The sequence below is a fragment of the Canis lupus genome, chromosome 31 (genome assembly GCF_048164855.1).
Source record: "Canis lupus baileyi chromosome 31, mCanLup2.hap1, whole genome shotgun sequence".
In the NCBI taxonomy this organism is placed as follows: domain Eukaryota; kingdom Metazoa; phylum Chordata; class Mammalia; order Carnivora; family Canidae; genus Canis; species Canis lupus.
The window spans coordinates 17419181-17443456 of NC_132868.1; the positions used below are offsets into that span (position 1 = coordinate 17419181).

The 24276-nt window shown below is 34.0% G+C and overlaps 1 protein-coding gene and 1 long non-coding RNA gene across 8 annotated transcripts in view; one reads left to right on the forward strand and one right to left on the reverse strand.

The window, feature by feature from the left end:
* The window catches only part of ATP11B (ATPase phospholipid transporting 11B (putative)), a 121648-nt gene that overhangs the window by 49176 nt on the left and 48196 nt on the right, over positions 1–24276 (forward strand). For all 7 annotated transcript variants that reach the window (XR_012021779.1, XM_072807543.1, XM_072807538.1 and 4 more), the window contains 9 exons: positions 6245–6395; positions 7480–7677; positions 13339–13578; positions 14163–14338; positions 15749–15817; positions 17142–17215; positions 17345–17448; positions 19746–19927; positions 21075–21278. Coding sequence is in view for 6 of the 7 variants with exons in the window: in XM_072807543.1 (XP_072663644.1) it covers positions 6245–6395; positions 7480–7677; positions 13339–13578; positions 14163–14338; positions 15749–15817; positions 17142–17215; positions 17345–17448; positions 19746–19927; positions 21075–21278 (1398 nt within the window). In the remaining variant the exon portion in view is untranslated. The remainder of the gene's footprint in view (positions 1–6244; positions 6396–7479; positions 7678–13338; positions 13579–14162; positions 14339–15748; positions 15818–17141; positions 17216–17344; positions 17449–19745; positions 19928–21074; positions 21279–24276) is intronic.
* On the reverse strand, positions 4409–22618 carry LOC140622063 (uncharacterized). The gene is made up of 3 exons (XR_012021781.1): positions 22557–22618; positions 4915–5026; positions 4409–4801 (listed from the first exon to the last, which is right to left on the reverse strand). It is a non-coding gene; the product is annotated as an uncharacterized lncRNA (long non-coding RNA).

The following is a 24276-nucleotide window of genomic DNA, read 5'->3' on the forward strand; positions in this document are numbered from 1 at the left end:
ATCAGCAAAAAAATGGAAACTATAGAAAACAGTATGGAGGTTCCTCAAAAAGTTAAAAATAGAACTGTCCTATGATCCAGTAATTACACTATTAGGTATTTACCCAAAGGATAAAAAAATGGCAGTTTGAAGGGATACATACACTCCAGTGTTTAATAGCAGCATTATCAACAGTAAGCCAAATTATGGGAAGAGCCCAGGTGTCCATCGACTGATGAGTAAATAAAGAAGTGGTATATATACACAATGGAATATTACTCAGCCATAAAAAAGAATGAAATCTTGCCATTTGCAACAATGTGGATGGAGCTAGAGAGTATGATGCTAAGTGAAATAACAGAAAGACAAATACCATATGATTTCACTCATGTGGAATTTATTTTTTAAGATTTTATTTATTTATTCATGAGAGAGAGAGAGAGAGAGGCAGAGACACAGGCAGAGGAAGAAGCAGGCTCCATGCAGGGAGCCCGATGTGGGACTCGACCCCGGGTCTCCAGGATCAGGCCCCGAGCTGAAGGCAGCGCTAAACCGCTGAGCCACCTGGGCTGCCCCTCATATGTGGAATTTAAGAAGCAAAACAAATGAACACGGTGGCGACAGGGAGAGGCAAACCAAGAAACAGACTTTAAATCTATAGAGAACAAACTAATGGTTACCAGAGGGGAGGAGGGTAAGGGGTAGGTTAAATAGGTGATAAAGATTAGGAGGGCACTTGTGGTGAGCACTGGGTGTTGTTGGTGGGTAATGAGTCACTAAATTCTACACCTGAAGCTAGTGTTACACTGTATGTTAACTAACTAGAATTTCAATAAAAACTTGGCGGCGGGGGGGGGGGGAATGGAACTATAAAAAAGAATTCGGTGGATATTCTTGAGTTGAAAATATAATTACTGAAATGTAAGTCCCATTACATAGGCCCAACACTATATGGAGGAAAGCAGAAGAAATTATTGGTGAACTTAAAAAAGTAATAGAAATTATTTAGTTGGAAGAATAGGAAGAAAAATGATAGAAGAAAAATGAACAGAGTTTCAGAGCCATGTCAGCCAATATTAAGCTATCTAACATAAGTCTAATTGAGTCCAGAAGAAGAGAAAGCAAAAGAGGCAGAATAAAAATATTTAAAAATAAATTTAAAAAATAATAATAGAATTGAGAAAAAACAGAGTGGCAGTTAAATCCAACAAATCAAAGTTTGTGGACTCAAGGCAAAGCCTAAATTGAAGAGAAATTTCTAGCTATAAATGTTTATATAAGAAAAGAAGAAAAGCTTATAATCAATCATCTAAGTTCCTACCTTAGGAACCTAGAGAAAGGAGCAATTAGACCCAATCAGAGAAGAAAGGAATAAATAATTAAGATGTGAGCTAAAACCAATAGAACAGAAAACAAATAATAGACAAAATTAACAAAAGCAAAGCTTGGTTCTTTGTAAATATTAACAAAATTGACAAATCTCTAGCTGGATTAAGGAATTAAGGGGAAAAAGAAGTGGTAGGAAAGAGAAAGCTACAAAATAACCAACATCAGGGATGAAAGATGGTATCAGTACAGATCTTACCTTCTGTGGTCACTTTTGTCCCCAGATAAAGAAATTTTATGAACAACTTTATATAACTGCATTTTCCAACTTAGATGAAATAGATAAATTCTTTGAAAATACAATTAACAAAAATTGACACAGGATGAAACAAAGTCTAGATAGCCCCATTATCCATCAAAGAGATTTAATTTATTATAAAAAAATAATAAATCTGCACAAAAGGATGGTCTTCCAGCACTGTGTGTTGAAACAATTGGACATCCATATGTCCAGAACCCAAGCTTTAACCCGTATCTCCCACCATATGCAAAAATTAACTCAGGGCACCTGGGTGTCACAGTGGGTTAAATGTCCCACTCTTGGTTTTGGCTCAGGTAGTGATTTCAGGATTGTGAGATCAAGCCCTGTGTGCTGAGTGCAGAGCCCACTTGAGACTCTTTCTCCCTCTGTCACTGCTCTCTCTTTCTCTCTCTTAATCTCAAATAAATAAATAAATCTTAAAACAAAAAACTAACTCAAATGTAAAACCTAAATATAAGAACTTAATCTATAAAACATGGGAGAAAATATTTTGTGACCTAGTTAAAGAACAGTTTCTTAGATGTGAAACATACAAAAAAGGAATCAAAAACAAAACCAAAACTTGATAAATGAAACTTCATCAAAATTAAAAACTTTACAGGGCACCTGGGTGGCTCAGTTGGTTAAGCCTGTGCTTTCGGCTTGGGTCTTGATCTTAGGGTCCTGGAATTGAGCCCTACATCAGGCTCCCTGCCCAGTAGGGAGCCTGCTTTTCCCTATCCTTCAGCTGCTACCCCTGCTTGTGTTCCCTTTCTGTCAAATAAATAAAATATTTTTTAAAAATTAAAAACTTCACACCTGAAGCTAATACAGCACTATGTGTAACTTAAAAAATAAATAAAACTTCTTTATTTCAAACGACACTGCTAAAAAAAAAAAAATGAAAAGACAAGCCACAGACTAGGAAAAATATTTACAAAGCACATATTTTTTGTAAAAGACTCATGTCCAAAATATGCATTTTCACCACTTCTTTTAAATGTTATTCTAGAAGCTTTTTTCAGTACCACAAAGAAATACATAAATACTAGAAAGTAAGAAGTAAAATGATGCTTACCAGAGGACATATGATTTTTCACGTGGCAGTTGTACGCATTCAGCAATAAACTATTAGGGCTAATAAGTGAGTTTTAGCAAGGCCAAATCTACAAAACATGGTGAGAGTTGCTTATTTAATGGAGAAATCACATTAAGAGGTTGGCAGGGTCAGTACTGTTAAGCTCTCAGTTGATGTGTAGTTCTTTCAATAATGATTAAAATCCCAGCAAGCTTTTTTGTAGTAATTGACAAGATGATTCCAAAATGCATATTGGAAGGGCCTAGGTGGCTCAGTCGGTTTAGACATCTGACTCTTGATTTCAGCTTGAGTCATGGTCTCAGGGTCATGGGATTGAGTCCTGCCTCGGGCTCTGCACTTGGCTCATAGTCTCCTTGGTATTTTCTCTCCCTCATCCCCTGCCCCTCCTGCTTGTACTCTCTCTCTCCCTCTCAAATAAATAAAAATGCATACTGAAATATTGTAGCCAAAATGCACATATAGAATGCTTAAAGAGAACAGTTGCTTAAGAAATCTGGAGAATTTATATTATCTGACTTTAAGACTTTAATATATAAAGTGACGGGTCTCAGTGGAATAAAATAGAGTTGAGAAATAGACCCATTTATATATTGTCAATTGAGCGTTAAGTAAATTCAAAGAAGAAAATTATAGTCTTTTCAATAAATGATGCAACAACAATTGGATATCCATGTGGGGAAAAAATAATAAACCTTAATTCCTACCTCATATCATATACCAAAAAGTTTTTGAAGATGGGTCATATACCTAACTGTAAAGGCTAAAACTAGAAAACTTTTAGAAGAAAACTTATGGAGATATCTTCACAACCTGGGGATAGGTAAATATTTCTTGGGACACAAAACTAATAACCACAAAAGAAAAAACTGGTTAACTGTACTTCCTCAAAATTAAAAACTTCTTACACTACACAGTTAACAAAATGAATAAGAAAGCCACAGACTGAGAGACTATATCCATAAAACGTATCTGACAACTTGTACCCAGAATATATAATGATATGTTGAAAAGCTCATATGTCTGTAATAAAAAGAAAAACAATGCAATGGGGAAAAAAATGGATATAAGACCGGAGCAGAGAAATTTTCACAAAGAAAATATACAAATGGCAAACATACAAAAAAGTATACAACATCATTAGTCTTGAGAGAGTTACAAATTAAAACTACAAAGAGATACATACATACATACACTTGTGGAATGGCAAAAATTAAAGTCTAAAAGTTCCAAGTATTGGCAAGGACATGGAGCAACTGGAACTCTTAATTCTAAATAATCAATGGATCAAAGAGGAAATATCAAAGAACATTTTTTAAAATATCCAGAACTTAATGAAAATACAGTATCACGGGCAACTGGGAGGCTCAGTTGGTTAAGTCTCTACCTTCGGCTCAGGTCATGATTCCAGAGTCCTGAGATGGAGCCCTGCATCAGGCTCACTGCTCAGTGTAGAGCCTGCTTCTACCTCTCCCTCTATTCCTCTTCCTCCTGCTTATACTCTCACACATGCGTGCATGTGCTTACTCTCAAATAAATAACATCTTTTAAAAAAATACAGCATCAGATTTTTTTGTTTCTTTTTTTTTTTTATTGGAGTTCAATTTGCCTACATATAGTATAACACCCAGTGCTCATCCCGCCAAGCGCCCCCCTCAGTGCCCATCACCCAGTCACCCCAACGCCCCGCCCACCTCCTTCTCCACTACCCCTTGTTCATTTCCCAGAGTTAGGTGTCTCTCATGTTTTGTCCCCCTCACTGATATTTTCACTCATTGTCTCTCCTTTCCCCTTTATTCCCTTTCACTATTTTTTATATTCCCCAAATGAATGAGACCATATAATGTTTGTCCTTCTCTGATTGACTTATTTCACTCAGCATAATACCCTCCAGTTCCATCCATGTCGAAGCAAACGGTGGGTATTTATTGTTTCTAATGGCTGAATAATATTCCATTGTTTACATAGACCACATCTTCTTTATCCTTTCATCTTTCGATGGACACCGAGGCTCCTTCCACAGTTTGGCTGTTGTGGACGTTGCTGCTATAAACATTGGGGTACAGCATCAAATTTTATAGGATGAAGCTAAAGCAGTGCTGAAAAGGAAATTTATAGCACTTGTATTAGTTAGGATCCTCCAGAGAAACAGACCAGTAGAATATATATATGGGTATATATAGGAGGAGATTTACTATAAGAGTTGGCTCACGTGGTTGTGGAGGCTGTGAAGTCCCACAGTCTGCCATCTGCAAGATGAACTTGGAAAGCTGATCGTATAATGCAGTCAGCATCTAAAGGCCTGAGAACCGGGTAGCTGGCCACTGTTTAAAAAAAACTGGAGCTTTGTCTGATAGCTCAAGAAAAGAGAGAAAAACTATCCGTTGCCTTTTTTATTTCATTCAGGTTCTCAGTAGTGATACCCACCTACATTGGTGAGGGCCTATCTCTCTAAGTCTGCTAAGTCTATTGAATCAAATACTAATCTCTTTCAGAAACATCCTCACAGACACACCCAAAAATAATATTTTACCAGCTATCTGGGCATTGCTTAGCTCAGTCAAGCGGACACAGAAGATTAACTGTCAGAACAAATACATTAGAAAAGAAATACCAGGGGCACCTGGGTGGCTCAGTCAGTTGAGCAGATATCTGACTCTTGACTTCAGATCTCAGAGTTCTGGGATCAAGCCCTATTTCAGGCTCTGCGCTCAGCAGGGAGTCTACTTGAGGATTCTCTCCCTCTCCTGCTCTCACCACTCACTCTTGTTCTCTAAAATAAATCTTTAAAAAAAAAGAAAAACACCAATGACAGAAACTGAAATTAGAAACAATACCATTTGCAATCATTCTCAAAAAAGGAAATGACTAGTTGTATACCTAACAAAATATATACAGAATCTGTATGCTGAAAATTCTAAAGTACTGATGAAAAAATCAGAGATGTAATGTTAAGCTTGCCTAGTGAAATATTTTAATACCAAGCTTGCCTGGTGAAAAGAACAGGGATTCCAAAGTTAATTCTTGACTTGTGTGATTTTTTGTAAATTTATAGAAAGATTTTTGGACTTTGATCTTCATCATTAAAAAGGATGTGATCTCCTTACAGAGGTTTTACAAAAATTAGACAAGTTAGTGGATGTGACAAAGTTTTATAAAATCTTAATCCTATACAAATGTTAGTTATATTTACACTTAAAATTATATAGACCCTGAAAATGTAAAAAAATAATAATAATAATCTTAGAATAATTACTTATGGTGAGAATAACTGGCCAAAGCTGTCATTTACTGTAAACATTTTGAACAGTAATACAACTGATTCAAATAGGCATATAATCTTATGTATTGGTTATTTTATTGCTGGCAAATAGGTTCTATTGAATGGTCATTTCTTAAAATATGAAGACTGTTTCCTTTAAATAGCTACTGTGATGTCTTAAATATTTTTATATCTTATTTAATACCAGCATAAAACTTCCAAGCAGATGAATATAGCAACACATAATTGACATGTTTTATATTATTTTTTTCTCTTTCAGGTCAATGAATACATTTTTGATAATTTATCTAATAATCCTCATTTCGGAAGCCATCATCAGTACTATCTTGAAATATACATGGGAAGCTGAAGAAAAATGGGATGAACCTTGGTATAACCAAAAAACAGAACATCAAAGAAATAGTAGTAAGGTATTTTATGGTGTTCTTGACTCTGCTGTAAAGGAAACTTTATTCTTTGGCACAGCTACTGGTTTGGTAGTGACTTCTGATAGGAGTGACCACTCTGATCTCCTAACACCATTACTGAAAGTAACAAAAAGACACTGTAAGTGAAAAATGACCAGCATGTTTATAAAATGCTTTTTGCATTTTAGGACATAAGCAATTGTATTACCTATGGCATGACTTGAATAGTTACAAGAGATCACAAAATTTTAAATCATCTATAATGGCATTTCCCTTCAATACTACAAATTCAGTTTTTTATTCCATTTACTGTACATTGTAAGTGAATGAAAGAGTAAGTTGATTTTCAATTCTGTCCAAATAATTCAAGGAGTCTTACTGTCAGCCTATTGATGGTATGAAGTAATATGTCATAGAAAGTTTTAAACTGAATAAATATGACTACCAAGAAAATTTAACCTGCAATATTAGTAAATATTCTCCAGATTTCACATTAGATTAAAATACAAATATTGGAAGACAGATGTGCATCTCAAGAAACCACAAGGCAGATCACAGAATATATTTTCCATATCATTCATAATTAGGTATTTTACCTTTCACAGAATGCATGTTAAAATGTGATACTGCTATGCTATTGAAGTAGGCTATTACTACATAACCTATAAGTAAGAGTTTTAATTTCCAGCAGTTCTGGTCTAGCAATTCTTAAATAATTTTTTTAAATTGCAGTCAATTTTTATTTATCTGTGATTTTGAAGGGTAGAAGTGGAATGGTAAGTATACTCCAGGGATTACAATTATAATTTTGCTAAAGGTTGTTTTCAGTCACACCAGGCTTTTGATAGCTTCTGAAAAGTAACAAGTAGTTTGAGTTTAACCTTTTCTTTTTACTATGTTCAAGATTCTAATGAACAGTAAGAGAAATGTATTAAAAATACAATTCAATAAATGAACTTCAGCTCATGAGACTTCTTCAGAATATAGCTGATGATCTGTTTAGACATGAAACTTTCTGATAATTTTCTTAAGTAATAATAAGAAAATTCTCAATAGGTTTTCTCTTATCAATCATTTTTCTCCCTAGATTCTGAGGTTCATTTCAGACTTCCTTGCTTTTTTGGTACTCTACAATTTCATCATTCCAATTTCATTATATGTAACAGTTGAAATGCAGAAATTTCTTGGATCATTTTTTATTGGCTGGGATCTTGATCTGTATCATGAAGAATCAGGCCAGAAAGCTCAAGTCAATACTTCTGATCTGAATGAAGAGCTTGGACAGGTAAAATAGAGATACTTTTATTGTGTTTTTTCTAATATATTATTTTCATTGAAACAATACATGTACAAAGACTAACATTATGTACAAAGAAAACTATTATGAGGCTTTTACCAAAAAATAGCTCTACTTTGCTCTATGCCTCTTGTTTCCTGTTTTTAAACCTGAAATCATTTCTTCCATTATTTAGCACTATATATTATTTTTTCTTGATTTTTAAATTTTAGACATTTATTATGGAATTTAAAGATATAATCTTATGCTACTGTTTTATGTATTTACCAGATACATACTCACTTTGCCTCCTCACTGGCCCCCTAGCAATTTTATATCACAATATTTATTTATTGACATTATTTTGACTCTGTTAGTATTGCTCACTAATTTCTAGTTCCATAAGTGTGCTGTACGATACTATAATTACATTTTCTTTTTGATGTTTTTTCTCTAGAGTTAATTGCTCTGTTTTTTCATTTGCTTAATTTCTGTATACCACAAATAAGTTTTTGATGAATATATGAAACACATCTCTACATATTCAAACACAACAGGTAATCTAGGATTTCCTTTTTCTTTATCTCTTTTTTTGGTGACAGCTTTTTGGGGACTTTTATCTTTTTGCTTAGTATGGACTTATATCTGGGCCTGCTTCTCAGCTGTCACCCGATGACCTCCCTTTACCATCACCCTAGAAATTTCTTTACCTCTCTCCTATTTTGGATCTCCTGGATCCTGCGCCAGCTCACCTGTGGCTTATTCTCTCATTTTGATTGGACATATCTTCTAATAATTTCCTGGAAAAGGATGTGTGAGATGAAAATAATTGGAGACTTTGCATATCTAAAAATATGTTTATTCCCCCTTTTTTTCTTTATTCTTTTTTTTGTATTTGATTAATAATTTAGCTGTAGAATGCATCCCAGTTTGGAAATTATTTTTCCTCCAAATTTTAAAAGCATTTCATTTTTTTTCCAGCTTCCAATGTTGCTATTGAGAAATCGGTCCCATTCTGATTCCCAGTTCTTTGTGTGTGGTCAGCTATCTTATTTCTGGAAGTATTTAGGATCTTCTCTTTATGTGATAATTCTGAAATTTCATGATGATATACCTTGGTGTGAGTGTTTGTTTGTTTGTTTCTTTCTTTCATTGGACAGTGAGCTCTCTGAGCCTTTTCAGTCTAGAAATAAATGTACTTCAAGTCTAGGAATTTTTCTTTTATTACTTCTTTGATAACCTGTCTTTTTTTTTAATTTATATTTGGATATCAGACCATTTATCTTGATTCTTTAAAGTTTCATTTACTTGTTTGTTTTTATAATTCTGGGAGACTTTGTCAACTTTATCTTTCCATCTATCTTTTGGTTTCTTTTATTTCTGTTATTTTTAATTTCTAATATTCCAGTATATCTGAATAGTCTTCTTTCTTGAATATAATTTATCCTTTTAACTCTCTAAGGATATTAATGATTGTTATTTAAAGTCTTCTGCTCCCTGCGTTTTCTGTTTGCTCCTAGTTCCCTTTTCAATAGTTAGTTCTGGTGCAATATCACAAAGCATTCCTAAAAATTACTCTGCTGTCTAAAATTACTTAGTAAAAAACACAAGACTAACGGGATTAGGAGGACAACAAAAATTTTGTCAGTAACACATTTTAAATAAATTGTTAAGAAATACATAAATACTGGGGCACGAGTGGCTCGTCAGTGGGGCACCCAACTCTTGATTTTGCCTTCAGTCATGATCTCAGGGTCCAGGGATCAGGCCCAGAGTTGGGCTCCACGCTGGTGGTAAGTCAGCTTGAGGATTCTCTCTCTCTGACCTACCTGTCCCATTCACACACGCACACTTGCACTCTCTCATATGAACGCATGCACTCTCTCTAAATAAATAAATCTTTAAAACCATAAATACGGGGATCCCTGAGTGGCTTAGCGGTTAAGCGCCTGCCTTTGGCCCAGGGCATGATCCTGGAGTCACGGGATCGAGTCCCGCATCGGGCTCCCTGCATGGAGCCTGCTTCTCCTTCCGCCTGTGTCTCTGCCCCTCTCTCTCTGTTTCTATGTCTATCATAAATAAATAAGTAAATAAAAATCTTTTTTTAAAAATACATAAATACTATATGTAGCATTTTGTCTTGAAAGGACCAGAAGGTTAATTGTGGAAGTTACCATCAGAGACATGTTACAACTTGTGTGTCATTGTGAAGTATTGAAAGGAAGGTTATCTGAAAATAGAAGTAGATGGGTATGGCTTATAACACCCAGGCGACCTAAGGTGGCTGTGAGATATGTACATTTCACATGTTCGTTGTATGCAGTTTGCTGGTGTTTCTCACAGACAAAGTTGTGCATAACCAAATGTAAAGTCCACATTATGCTCAAATTGTCTTAATAGATCAGTCACATTATTATAGATTCATGTTTTCAAGACAGTGTTATAGCAGAACTGACTGTAATTTGTTTTAGACTCTACCTTTCTTTTCAGGGATGATCCTCAAATGAATGCTAATCTTTAGTTTTCTTTACAAGTTTAAAAGTTTTCCCTAGAAAAGCCTAGCAGCCCAGCTGTTTTTTGACATATTCCCTAGTGTCAGTACTGGTCTTTTCTCAGTTTCCCCAAAAATAATTACTACAGTTAGTCTTCCGGCTGCTTGTGGTTGTTAGAGCCATCCAGTAGACTCCCTGTTTTTAGCATGTTGCGCTCCTGTTTTCAGCTGTCTCACACCTGTTTTCAGCTTTCTATGGGGTTCAGATTCTCCCTGGCTCAGTCCCCTATAGATGAAGGGCAGTCTCAGGTTTGTTTGCAAGTTACGAGGAGATTTCAGGTTTCAAACTGTTCCTGGTACCTCCATTTTCAGCCTCATCCCATACTTTCACATTCGGTAGTACATCTACTTCCTGCGAGTTTTGGGGAAAGGGTTCCCCCCATTGCTTAGGTTTCCTGTTCTAAGTTTTGTTAAGTCACTTATCTCTCATTCATTTCCTTTCCATCTTCCAAACTTTTTATATCTCCCTTCTCATATTGTCTCATCTGCCATTATTTTTGTTCTTCTTTTATTCCTGTACTCTTATTTTAGTAAACTTTCAAGAGGAACAGAGGTAATTGTATTTGCTCAACCTACCATTTTTAACCAGAAGCTAATCCATTTATTTTTAGCATTTAAGAAGCTTTAGTAATTTATGCTACTTATTATTCGTGTCACATTTCTTTATGTATCACATATTTAAGACCTAAAAACACAACCTGTTTTTACTGCTTCTTTGAACACACTTTTTTCCCATTTTCTTCTTTCCTTTGACCTTTTCTATCCCAATTTTCTCCTCTTCCTCTTTCCTTCATGTTAGAATATTTTTTTTCTGGAACCTCACACTGTTTATGCATATCCCTACTTGCTTTCTCTTTAAGAAGCTTTAAGTGATAACTTCTTTAAATTTCTAATTCATCTAAGTTCTCTTTTTACTTTTATGCCTCAAAGTATTGTATGTATGTTTATACATAGTATAAACATAGTATGTTTATTGCCTCTATTTCTTTATCTATTTTATACCAATGAAATCTACTTTATGTCATATTCTATGTTCTTTCATTTCCATATCAAAGAAAGTGCTCTTATGATGGTGTGCAGTGCCCACTCTATCACAAAGTCAAAACTTCTTGATTTTATATATATTTTTAAAAATCAAAGTTAATTTCTTTTATTCATCTGTATCATCTAAATTGTAGAGCCCTCCATGACTGCTAGTCTGTGTCTATGCTAATCATCTTTGGAGTATATCTGTTTGATTACTGATATATTTTATATCATAATTTTGTGGACCTTATTATTCTTCCTGACCTAAAAGTTTTTTATTAACTTGTTAGGTAAGTGGCATATCTCCATATCCATCTTGATAATACAGTGTCTACTGTAGATAGTGGGCAATCTTTAATATCATATAGCAAAGATAAAATATTTTATCTTTTATTTATGATTTCATCATTTGCTAACCCTATGACTGAGTTATTTAACCTAACTCTTCCTTTGTTTCTATTTCTCTAAAATTTACATAATAATAGTACCTACCTCATGAAGTTGTTGAGAGGATTAAATGAGTTAGAATAGTTAGCAGTGCTGGCAATATAGTGATAGCTGTACAATTATTAGCTTTTATTATTATTACTTTACTTAGCAGAATTCCTACATCTCATGTGTTGTATTTGTCTTTACTATTTATAAGAAAATGAACTTTGTATTTGCTCATTTTATTTCTTGGTTCACACAATTTTTTTCTGGCTTTAACTCTGCCTCCTTTTTTTTATGTTGATCTTTTTATTCTGCAGTCTTGCTGAACTCATTTATTAGTTTTGGAAGTGTTTTAGTGAATTCCTTAGGATTTTCTATATACAAGGTCATGTCATCTACAAATGGCTTACCTATTTTCCAATCTGAATACCTTTTCTTTTTTGTTGCCTGATTACCCAGGCTAGAACCTTCAGTACAATGTTGAATAAAAGTGGCAAGAAGAGACATCTTTGCTTTATTCTTGAACTTAATTTAGGGGACAGCATTCAGTCTTTCTTCATTAAACAGGATGCTAATTATGGCATTTTGTAGATACGTTTATCAGGTTGAAGAAATAGCCTTCTGTCCCTAATTTGTTGAATGTTTTTATCATGAAACAGTATTGGATTTTGTTAAATGCTTTTCTTGCATCTGTCAAGGTGATCATTTTAATGACAAAAAAAGAATAAGTACCAATTTATTATTGTGGTGAGTTTCATTGATTTATGTTGAACCAGTCTTGCATTTCAGGGATAAACCCTACATATTTATGTTGTATATCTTTTTTAAATGTTTCTACATTTGGTTTGTGTTTATTTTCATAAGGGATACTGGTCTATAGTTGTTTTTCTTTGTGATGCGTTGCTCCCTTTTTAAATGACAACTTTTTCAAATCATTGCATTAATCAAATCCTTACTTTATTCCTAGTTGTATCAAGATTTGACTATTTCATCCTTCTCTTTTTGGACCTACTTTCTTTTGGGTTAATTTTCTAGAATTAGTCTCAAAGAGTAATAAAATTATGTATCTTATCTACTTTTTAAAACATTTTCATTCGGGGACACCTGGGTGGCTCAGTAGTTGAGCATCTGCCTTTGTTTCAGGTTGTAATCCCGGGGTCCTGGAATCGAGTCCTACCCTTGGTTTCAATTTCCTCCATCTATCTAATACTTTAGACAACCTTCCATCTCTGACTTATTGTGTTGCTATGACTTTGTGTTCCTGTTCCTAGTTCTGTACCATTTCTTCTAGACCACATACCCTTTCACATTCTAGGTTATTAAACATCCCTTCCACCCTTGCTCAAAGGTCATTCTTAGTTTTACTACTTCAAAACTCCTTACCCAGGAGAGGGAAAATGAGTATTAATCCTACATTATCAGTCAACTCTAAAGATGACCATGTACCTAAAAATGCTACAAACTTCAAAGTTTACATAGACTTGAAATATTTTATCTTACCCTGTTTTGTTTCTGTGTATCTTTATTTGTGCTTAGATTGTAAAAATCTCAGTATTAGTATACTAATGTTAATAGGTAAGCTTAACTTTAGGAGAGGAGGACAGGGTTTTTTGTTTAACCATAAACACAAAAGTTTGTTTTCTTTTCTCTTCCATCTCTAGGTGGAGTATGTGTTTACAGATAAAACTGGTACACTGACAGAAAATGAGATGCAGTTTCGGGAATGTTCAATTAATGGCATAAAATACCAAGAAATCAATGGTAGACTTGTATCTGAAGGACCAACACCAGACTCTTCAGAAGGAAGCTTATCTTATCTCAACAGTTTATCCCATCTTAACAACTTATCCCATCTTACAACCAGTTCTTTTAGAACCAGTCCTGAAAATGAAACTGAACTCGTAAGCAACTTTTAAGTTAATAAATTGAAATTTCATTTGAAATAATTCTCTTTGGTAGTTGCTCGATTGTAGCAGAAAAAGTTTAATTGTCAGTGGGTCAAGGAATATGTATTTGGAATGAATATCCTTTGATTCAGCACTGAGACGTTGTAGTAACAATCCATTTTAACTTGCAAATTAATAGATGTCTACCTTACTTCTCTAAGTATTTAAATGAGACTCAGTGGAGAACCCGTACTGCCCTGAAATAAAGAAGATGACTTTGCTAAGAAGTAGAGCTTAAATATATTTAATACTTTTTTAAACCTCATTTTTCCACAAAAGAGTTTTCATCTTTATTTGCAACTTGTCTGTTTCTTAAAAAGATACTTTTATTTTGAAGAGTCATAAGCAAATGTGACGTTTTACTCTTTGGAGTCAGAAGCAACCAGCTATTACTCAGTCAGTTCAAGATTGTAGCACTCCTGTTGTAGATCTAAGATAACCAAATTATTGAGTGTTTATTGACTTTTTTTTAGAATTCTGCTTACAGTTTTCTGTTACTTGGGAATGGTATTTTTATTGAGAATATTATCTTTCTACAGATTAAGGAACACAATCTCTTCTTTAAAGCAGTCAGTCTCTGTCACACTGTCCAGATTAGCAATGTTCAGACTGATGGCATTGGTGATGGTCCTTGGCAGTCCAACTTTGCACCCTCCCAGTTGGAGTACTATGCATCTTCTCCAGATGAAAAGGCTCTAGTGGAAGCTGCTGCAAGGTAGTTTGATCCAAATTCCAATTCTTCAGAAAAACACCTTTTAAAATGTGCAAGTACTAGAAAATTATTTTAAATTGTCATACAAAATTCATGAACACATAAAGGTAGAAGTGTACTTTAAATTGTAAATGAGACGGCACCTGGGTGGCTCAGAAGGTTAAGCATCTTCCTTCAGCTCAAGTCATGATCTCAGGGTCCTGGGATTGAGTTCCATATCAGGCTCCCAGCTCTGTGGGGAGTCTGCTTCTCCCTCTCCCTCTACCCTTTCCCCTCTGCTGATGATCTCTCACTTTCTCTCTCTCTCAAATAAATAAATCTTTTTATTTATTTTTTATTTTATTTATTTATGATAGCCATACAGTGAGAGAGAGAGAGAGGCAGAGACATAGTCAGAGGGAGAAGCAGGCTCCATGCACCGGGAGCCCGACGTGGGATTCGATCCCGGGTCTCCAGGATCACGCCCTGGGCCAAAGGCAGGCGCTAAACCGCTGCACCACCCAGGGATCCCAATAAATCTTTTTAAAAATAAAATAATGGGGATCCCTGGGTGGCTCAGCGGTTTGGCGCCTGCCTTTGGCCCAGGGCCCGATCCTGGAGTCCCAGGATTGAGTCCCACGTCAGGCTCCCGGCATGGAGCCTGCTTCTCCCTCTGCCTGTGTCTCTGCCTCTCTCTCTCTCTCTCTCTTTTCATGTCTATCATAAATAAATAAATTTTAAAAAATAAATAAATAAATAAAAATAAAATAAATTGGGCAGCCCCAGTGGCTCAGCGGTTTAGCGCCACCTTCAGCCTAGGGTGGGATCCTGGAGACCCAGGATCGAGTCCCACGTCGGGCTCCCTGCATGGAGCCTGCTTCTCCCTCTGCCTGTGTCTCTGCCTCTCTCTCTCTCTATGTCTCTCATGCATAAATAAATAAAATCTTTAAAAAAAATAAAACAAATTTGTAAATGAGAGTTTTATATGTATCATTATATGTTGTCAAGTTCGCATTGAATCATATTTTGAAGAGATCTTTAAAAAATCTGGCTACTGTGAAGTATGAATAGTGTAATTTGTGAGAAATACTTATGTATGTATTGTTTTGGACCTACTCTGATTCTTCACATTCTTAAAATAGCATCATATTCACATGATGGGATGTGTACTGAGTGTTATATGCAACTGATGAATTATTGAAAACTACATGTGAAACTAATGATTATAGTATATAATGATTATATACTATATATATATATACTATATATCAGCTAATTGAATTTAAATTAAATAATGCTGTATTATTAAATATTTTTAAATACATCTTAAATGTATACTTTAAATGTTTTTATTCATGCTAGGTTATAATGACATATTATGAAACATGAAATATCATCCTTAAATCTTATATTTCTTTCTCTTTTAATCCCTAGAATCGGCATCGTATTTGTTGGCAATTCTGAAGAAACTATGGAAGTTAAAACACTTGGAAAACTGGAACGGTAATTTTTTTCTGTGTATTTAGTGTAGGACAGGAATCTGTAAACTGTGGCCGGTAGGTCTCTGGCCTACAAGCTGGCTTATACAGCCTGCAAACTACATTACATTATTTAAGGGGTTTTGTTTTTTGGGTTTTTGTTTTGTTTTAAAATGCAACAGAGACCATATATGGTCTGCAAAGTCTAAAATATTTACTATCTCAACCTTTACAGAAAAAGTTTACTGACCCCTGCTCTAGAATGATGTTAATACCATGTTGTACAACATCACAGTAATCACAATAACTTACTCTGACTCTTTCATTTGTATTTTAGTTTGTTTCTTAAATTTACTCATGTTTATTTTTATATACTGCTGGGGTAATGAGTTTCATAAATTCTCACTAAATAAAGAAAAACTTCCTTATAGTCCTTTGATTTTATCTTTCAAACATTAAGGAACAACTGCCTATTTCCAATATTTAAACTGCTTGATATATTAGTCCCATTCCTGTTCTATTCATACCTTTCATGGTTTTACCAATTCCAGTCATATCTCAACTCCAACTGTCCCTTTTTAGCTTTTACAAAGTAAAATAGAGCCCATTCTTTGGTGTTTTCATGTAGAAGCCTGTCTAGCTCATTTCGTTAACTATGAATCATCCCACTCTGTTGTTGCTTTTTTTTTTTTTTTGAGATGTACAAAGCATTCCATATATACATCATTATATAAATCCATCCGGAAAACTTGAAGCCACACCTGACCTATCCACACAAATTCCTTTACTACTCCTTATAAAGGCATTTGTTCCCCAACCTATGCATATGTCTACTTGTATCAGGTTCAGAATCACTGCTGTAATGATCCTCTGTTACTAATGTGAGTGTGTTATATTTCTCAGGTGTTTTTGGGCAGAAAAGAGGGTTGAGAATCAATTACCTTTTTTAGTGAGAAAAACGTGAAGCTGGGCAGATCTGGATTCCAATCCTTGCTGTGCCACTCACAAGCTTATTTGACTTTAGGAAAATTACTTAATCTTTCTGAGTTTAATAGTCCTCATCTGTAAAATGAGATAAGATCTACCTTCTTTGATTCTCATGGGTATTAAATGACATAAGGTATGTAAAGTACATGGCATTTGGTAAGTACTCAATAAATGTTAGTTTCTTCTATTTCTATCTTGTGTTGTTCTTAATGATTCATAACCCATTATCTTGAAAATGTAGTTGAGATTAATTTCTTCTTCTAAATCTACCATTTTATCTTTTATAGGGGTACTTTTCAAATATTCACTTAATATTATTTTTAAAAAGTTAAACTTTAGGTCTTTATTTTTTTTTTCCTTAGGTACAAACTGCTTCATATTCTCGAATTTGATTCAGATCGTAGAAGGATGAGTGTAATTGTTCAGGCACCTTCAGGTAACCTACCTAAACTTTCATGAATTTTTATTTATCTAATATTATGAGTTTGATAATTGGTTTTTCCTTTTAGGTAAGAATTTTAATTTATCAAATATTAGGAGTTTGATAACTGTTTTTTCCTTTTAGGTGAGAAGCTTTTATTTGCTAAAGGAGCTGAATCATCAATTCTTCCTAAATGTGTAGGTGGAGAAATAGAAAAAACCAGAATTCATGTGGATGAATTTGCTTTGGTGAGTATAAATTTCTAAGATTTATAAAACTCTAAAAGGTATACATATGAAAGATTTAAGGCTTCATTTTTGCATTAGTAATTTATCAAATATTATAGAAATTCTTCAGTTCTTTTTAATTATGTGTTGCTTCTACATTCTTTGATCAAAAATTGACTTTTAACCTAAAATAAAAGTCTTTTCTTTGTTTTCTTTGAACTTGTTACAGTCAGGGCTTTTTTGGCTGCAAAGACCATTCAATTAAAATGTTTAAAAAAGAGGAGTTTACTTAAAGAATATAGGGGAATCCCAAGGATATGGAGAAACTGGAACCTTCATACATTGCTGTGGGATTATAAATGATACAAACACTTCAGAAAAAATAAATTAAAAAAAAAACTTTAGAAACTACTTTAATAGTAGTTCCTCATAGAACATAGAATAATATAGTTACTGTATAACCCAGAAGTTCACTACTAATTATACACCCAAGAGAACTAAAAACATGTTCGCATAAAAACTTAGCAGCATTATTCTTAAATAGCCAAAATGTGGAAACATCTGAAAGTCCATTAGTTGATGCATGCATTAAACTGTGTAATACCCATTACATGGAATGTTATTTGGCCATTAAAAGAAATGAAGTACTTATATGCTATAACATGGGTGAATGTTGAAAAGCTCCTGTGCCTAGTGAAAGAAGCTAGTCACAAAAGGTCATGTGTTCCATTTATATGAAGTGTCCAGAATAATGGAATTTATTGAGACAAAAAGCACATTAGTAGTTGCCAGGGGCTAGAAGAAGGGGTGAAATAGAAGTGTCTGCTAATGGATACCTTTTGGGGTGATGAAAATATTCTGGAATTCAATAGTAATAATCATGTACAACTTTGAATTCATTAAAAACCACTGAGCTGTACTCTTTAAAGAACTGAATTTTATGATTTGTGAATTAAGTCTCTCTTACTAGAAGAACATAGGAGAATCTCATGAAAACAAAGTGCTACAATTCATGTGAAGAGGAAAATTTTTAAGCAGCTCTCAAAGTTTTAAGAACTTACGATCTCTCATTTCTGCATTTCTATAAAAGATTGCTTTATGCTCATCTGTGTTCACCTGCCTCCTTTACTTACATACGGTTTATTTTCTCTCATTACTTGTTTCTTAATTGTTTATGATCTGGTTCATCTATCATACTGTAACATCCATGAGAAGAAAGATATTGTTCTACCTTACATTCATTTTAATCCAGAACAATACTGGCACATAGTTGGCATTCAGCAAATATTTGTTGTAAAATGAATTTGTTTCATGTAAAATAACTGTGATCATTAACATGATCCCTTAACTGTATAAGAAAAACAGTTATTTATAGGAGTGGGTCATTTGTGAATCAAGGAACATCAATATTTAGAAATCATTGAATAGTGTCATGTAGTATTTTAAAATGTACTGTTTCCAAGTTCTGTTATTAGAATATTTATTTTGAGTTTTTCTGAGGGGAATGTGCAGCAAGAAAAGGAACTTTTATAGCTTTCAGATGTAGAAACTGTCAAATAGTAAGAGAAATAAGAGAAAGTTGTGCCCAGGAAAATCAGATAATCAAATATATATTCATAAGTATTGTATAATTCCATTTCACCAGTGAAGTTATATAATGATACAGTTTAAAATCATTCAATGGCTATAGAAAGTATTGTTTATTTGATAAGGGCCACCTTACAGACTTTGTTATTTGACCTGTAAATTCATCATACCATGGATTCTCAGGAAATTATGGTCCCCTTTAGTTAAAAAAATTTCTTATAAAGTACATAAAAGTGGATTTGTAAATGTTAAAACAAGAGAGTACAACCTGGGGCTGCCTCTCTTTTTGACAACCTAAAGGTATCCTTATAGAACTTTCTGACTTTCCAGGTAAAACAGCTTTTAAATCCAGGCAAAATAGTTTTTTTGTTTTGTTTTGTTTTTTTGAAGATTTTATTTATTTATTTATGAGACAGAGAGAGAGAGGCAGAGACACCGGCAGAGGGAGAAGCAGGCTCCATGCAGGGAGCCTGATGTGAAACTCGATCCCGGGACTCCAGGATCACACCCTGGACCGAAGGCAGGGGCTAAACCGCTGAGCCACCCAGGGATCCCTCAAAACAGTTTTTAAGTCATGGTTTTTAAAACAGTTTTTAAATTATAAGATAATCTTTATGATCCTGTCTAGGCTCTAATATTCTACAATTTAAAAACTTTAATTATCTTGAGCAACTGTTTTTTAATTTTCCATTAGTTATTTTTAATTTTTGTCTTTAATTTTTCTGTTTTAGAAAGGACTAAGAACTCTGTGTATGGCCTATAAACAGTTGACATCTAAAGAGTATGAGGAAATAGACAGACGTCTGTTTGAAGCCAGGACTGCCCTACAACAACGGGAAGAGAAATTGGCAGATGTCTTCCAGTTCATAGAGAAAGACCTGATATTACTTGGAGCTACAGCAGTGGAAGACAGGTAAGCATCGGACAAATAAGTAAAATCCTTTTAGTCTCATAAGAATTTTCCTAGCCAAGTGTTTCTAATTTATGGCATAAATTCCATTTATTAATATCCTATAATAAGATATTTTAAGTCAAAATAGAGAGTTAAAGCCTTAATTTTTCCCAGTCAGTGTATACAATTTTTATTCTAGCCAGATATTTGAAATAGATGAAAGAATTCCATTATGTATAGTTTTGCTTATAGGCTTGAATTTTTAGAATACTCTTCAGTGTGCTATACAAAGAGTTTAAGATTAATTCTTCCCACCACTACCTGTTTGCACTTTTTGCTTCAACAGTACCAAATTATCTGTATATAGTTTTCTGAACAACTGCTATAGTTCAAACTATTTTATTTTGTGCCTTTGTTCCTTGGCAAGAGTGTCCCTTCTGCCTGGATACTTTTTCCTTTATTCATTTATGAGTATCTTTATAAAGTATAGCTCAGATTCCCCCACTCCAGTAAAATCTTTCCTTACCCCTAGACCTAATAGGATTAAAAACTCTCTCCTTTATGAAGTATTTGTTTTGTAGGTAGTTTTATGTTGTTTTTGTGGCAATATATTATACTCATTTCTCCAAAGACTTCTTCCTCTCAGTTTGTGAATTCCTTGAGGTCCATTTAGCCTTTGTTCCCCGCCATCTGTCTCTAAGAGTGTTAGCATTTTTTAAAATTTAGGTTTTCATTTACCTTTCAGGTCTCCTGAGATTTCTGAGACTCACCTGAGGTTACATCATCCTTTATTAACCAGTTTGATTTTTAAACTACTGATATGAGAAATTTTCTTACAAGAAAAGAGAAAAATCTTCTAATTTCAAATTTAAAGACTTCCTAATAAAATAGGAGTTTAGGAAGACCATATATTTAGTTTGGTTCTATAAAAATCAACTTTGAAGATACATTCTTAAAATATAAAGTTGTAGGTATTATGTTAACCAGATGAGCACTAATTTGATTATTCCTGTTTCTTCCCTAATGAGAACAAATTCGATTATATCACTATACTGTAACATCTTTAAGTCAGGGAGTCTAGGATTTACCTTACATGTACTATGTGGTTTATATATATAATAGTCAAAGAAGTATTCTCTACTGCTAATATTGTTTCTTTTATTTTCAGGCTACAAGATAGAGTTCGAGAAACTATTGAAGCATTGAGAATGGCTGGTATCAAAGTATGGGTACTAACTGGTGATAAACATGAAACAGCTGTTAGTGTGAGTTTATCATGCGGACATTTTCACAGAACCATGAATATTCTTGAACTTATAAATCAGAAATCAGACAGCGAGTGTGCTGAACAATTGAGGCAGCTTGCCAGAAGGTAAGAATGTAATTATCTCATGAGTTTAGGGATCAACAAACTATGGCTCATGGGTCAAAGATGACCTATTGCCTGTTTCTGATAGCCCGTGTGCACAAAATAATTTTTACATTTTTTAGTGGTAAGAAAGAATCCAAAGAAGAGTAATATTTTGTGATGTGAAAACTTACAAAGTTCACATTTAAGCGTCTGTAAATAAAGTTTTATTGGAACACAGTCACATTCATTCATTTACATATCATCAATAAGACTTTGCACTACAGTACCACAGTTGGATAGTTGTGACAGAGACTTTATGAAGTACTTTTATCATTTCTCACTGCTACTTGATTTACTACAGATCACAGTGACACTATTCTAAACAGTAGTGTTTTGAGTGCCACATATATTGCCCTATGACATTATACTACATTTTTATTATCAGTATTTACCCATCATGTCCAAACAAGAAAAGAAAAATGGACTTTTAATATCATACTTTTAATGCACAGTGGAGTGTTGATTATTTTATTATCAAATTAGATGGCATTGTGTTTATTAATCAGTGACACTTTAATATGCTACCTGTTTGAAAAGACATATTCAAAGAGGAAATAGAAAATCTTGTTAAAGATAGTCCTGTTGTATTAAAATGTGAAATCTCATTATAGGTATCATTAGACAAGTAGATATTTGCAATTGATTTTGATGATAGGGAACATTAACTTTAAACCCCAATTAAGCAAAATGTTATCCCCTACCAAAGAAAAGATTTCAAGTCTTCTCATTGGTAGGTTTATATTACTTAAAAAATTGTGCTCAATTACTATTATTACATTATTTACTTAGTTAATAAAAATTTTTGTCAAAATCAGTTTCCTTTATTTTAATATTAGTACCTATAGTATATCCTCAATTTAGTCTCTTGGCCCACAAAACCAGAAGTGTCCATTTAAAAAAATGCTGACAATGATAAGATGATGGAACATAATACAGCCCTCTAAAGATATTTATTGTATTTTAGAATATTTTTAAAATCGTCTTCTATATGTCAACTTTTAGTGGATCTATAAAGGTTATGGATATTATTTATTTCCCTTTCTGTACAAAAGCTATATTGTAAAGTGAAGACCACAGTACTTTTTAGGCTTGCTATATGAAGTATATTATATTTTAGAGATACTATCTTTTTGGTGGAACATGTTTCCTGAAATAACCAGAGAAGTCAATAAGATTTGATTTAAGACTTCCAGGAAATGTCTGTTCTAAAAATCTTGGGTAGAACAAAGAATTCCATACCTTTATAAGTTTTAGTTTATATTCCTTCACAAGCATATATTGTTGGTCTGCTAACTAGAATTTGGAACACAGAGTCATATAAAGCATATTGTTTACCCTCAGAATATTTACAATGTGTAGAAAAAAATGAAGTAAATAGACTGTCATAGACCTATCACAACTGGATTGTAACAGGCAAGAATGGAAAGCTCTGGATGGATAGACGAGATGTCTATAGATTGTGTTGTCTCCTAAAAGAAATGTTCACTGGTTAGAGAATAACACCAAAAAGCAAAAGGGGCAGCATATGCAAATTTGCAGAGCTGAGAGAGAGAGAGGGGCTCATTCAAGGTGATGGTAGTTCAGTATGGCCAGAGAATGCAATAGATGGGAAGAGAGTATGGGAAGAGGTATTGAGACGTGAAGCCACAGAGATAAACCGATGATACCTACTATGTGCCAGAACTGTGAGGTACTTTCCTATATTTCATAAATATTATCTCATGGATTGTGAAATACTATGATAACTTATAAAGCCTGTCCAGAAGAAAACCTAATTTAGTGTGCCTTGGGAAGGTTCCAGAGGAAAACTGATCTGATCTCTCCCACTCTTGGCTGCTCGCTATATCCCTTCTTCTGAGGCATGTGCTCACGCAGTGCTTAGACTGAACACAACATGTTGAAGGCAGCACAGGTTGCTAAGTAAAGTCTAGCCAGTAGGGAAGAAAAACAGTCAATGTGGTAGTGCTTTCAGATACTAGAAAATTAATAAAAGAAAAATACATTTTTTAGAATTTTACATTGTAAAAGGTAATTGTTGACCACTTATTAGTTACTGTGCAACACAGTAGTGATTAGGCATACTGTAAAAGACATCATTTTAGCTCAAGTTTTTTTATAAGACTAAAATCTGTTGATACATATTTAGTTTTTATAGCTTGTTGCTCAGTTGATAGTGTTCTCCTCATTTAAAAATTGAGGATATAGCCACTATGGAAAACAATATGGAAGTTTCTCAGAAAACTAAAAATAGAACTACTATGTGATTCCAACAGTCCTACCTCTGGATATATATCCAAGGAAAATGCAATCACCATCCCAAAGAATATTTGCACTCCCTGCCATGTTCATTGCAGCATTCACAATAGCCAAGAATGGAAACAACTAAAGTATCTGTTGTTGGATGAATGGATAAAGAAAAGTGTGGTGTGTGTGTGTGTGTGTGTGTGTGTGTGTGTACGTACATACACAGGAGTATTACTCAACTATAAAATAGGAGATTTTTTGTGACAGGATGGACCTTGAGGGCAGTATGCTAAGTGAAGTAAGTCAGAGAAAAACACATACATGTGGAATCTAAAAAAGGTGAACTCAAAGAAACAGAGTGGTAGTTTCTGAGGCCAGAGTGTGGGGGAAAAGGAGAGATAATGGTCAAAGGGGTACAAACTTCTAGCTTATATATAAGATGAATAAGTTCTGCAATTCTAATGTACAGTATGATAACTGTAATTAACAGCACTGTATTATATATTTAAAAATTGTTAATAGAGTAGATCTGAAGTTTATCACTACACCAAAAAATGGTAATTAGATGAGAGGATGGAGGTGTTAACTAACCTAATTGTGGTCATCATTTTGCAATATATACGTGTAGCAAATCATCATGTTGCATACCTTAATTTTATATGTCAACTGTATCTCAACAAAGCTGGGGAAAATGAAATAAAAATGAAGGGACAGG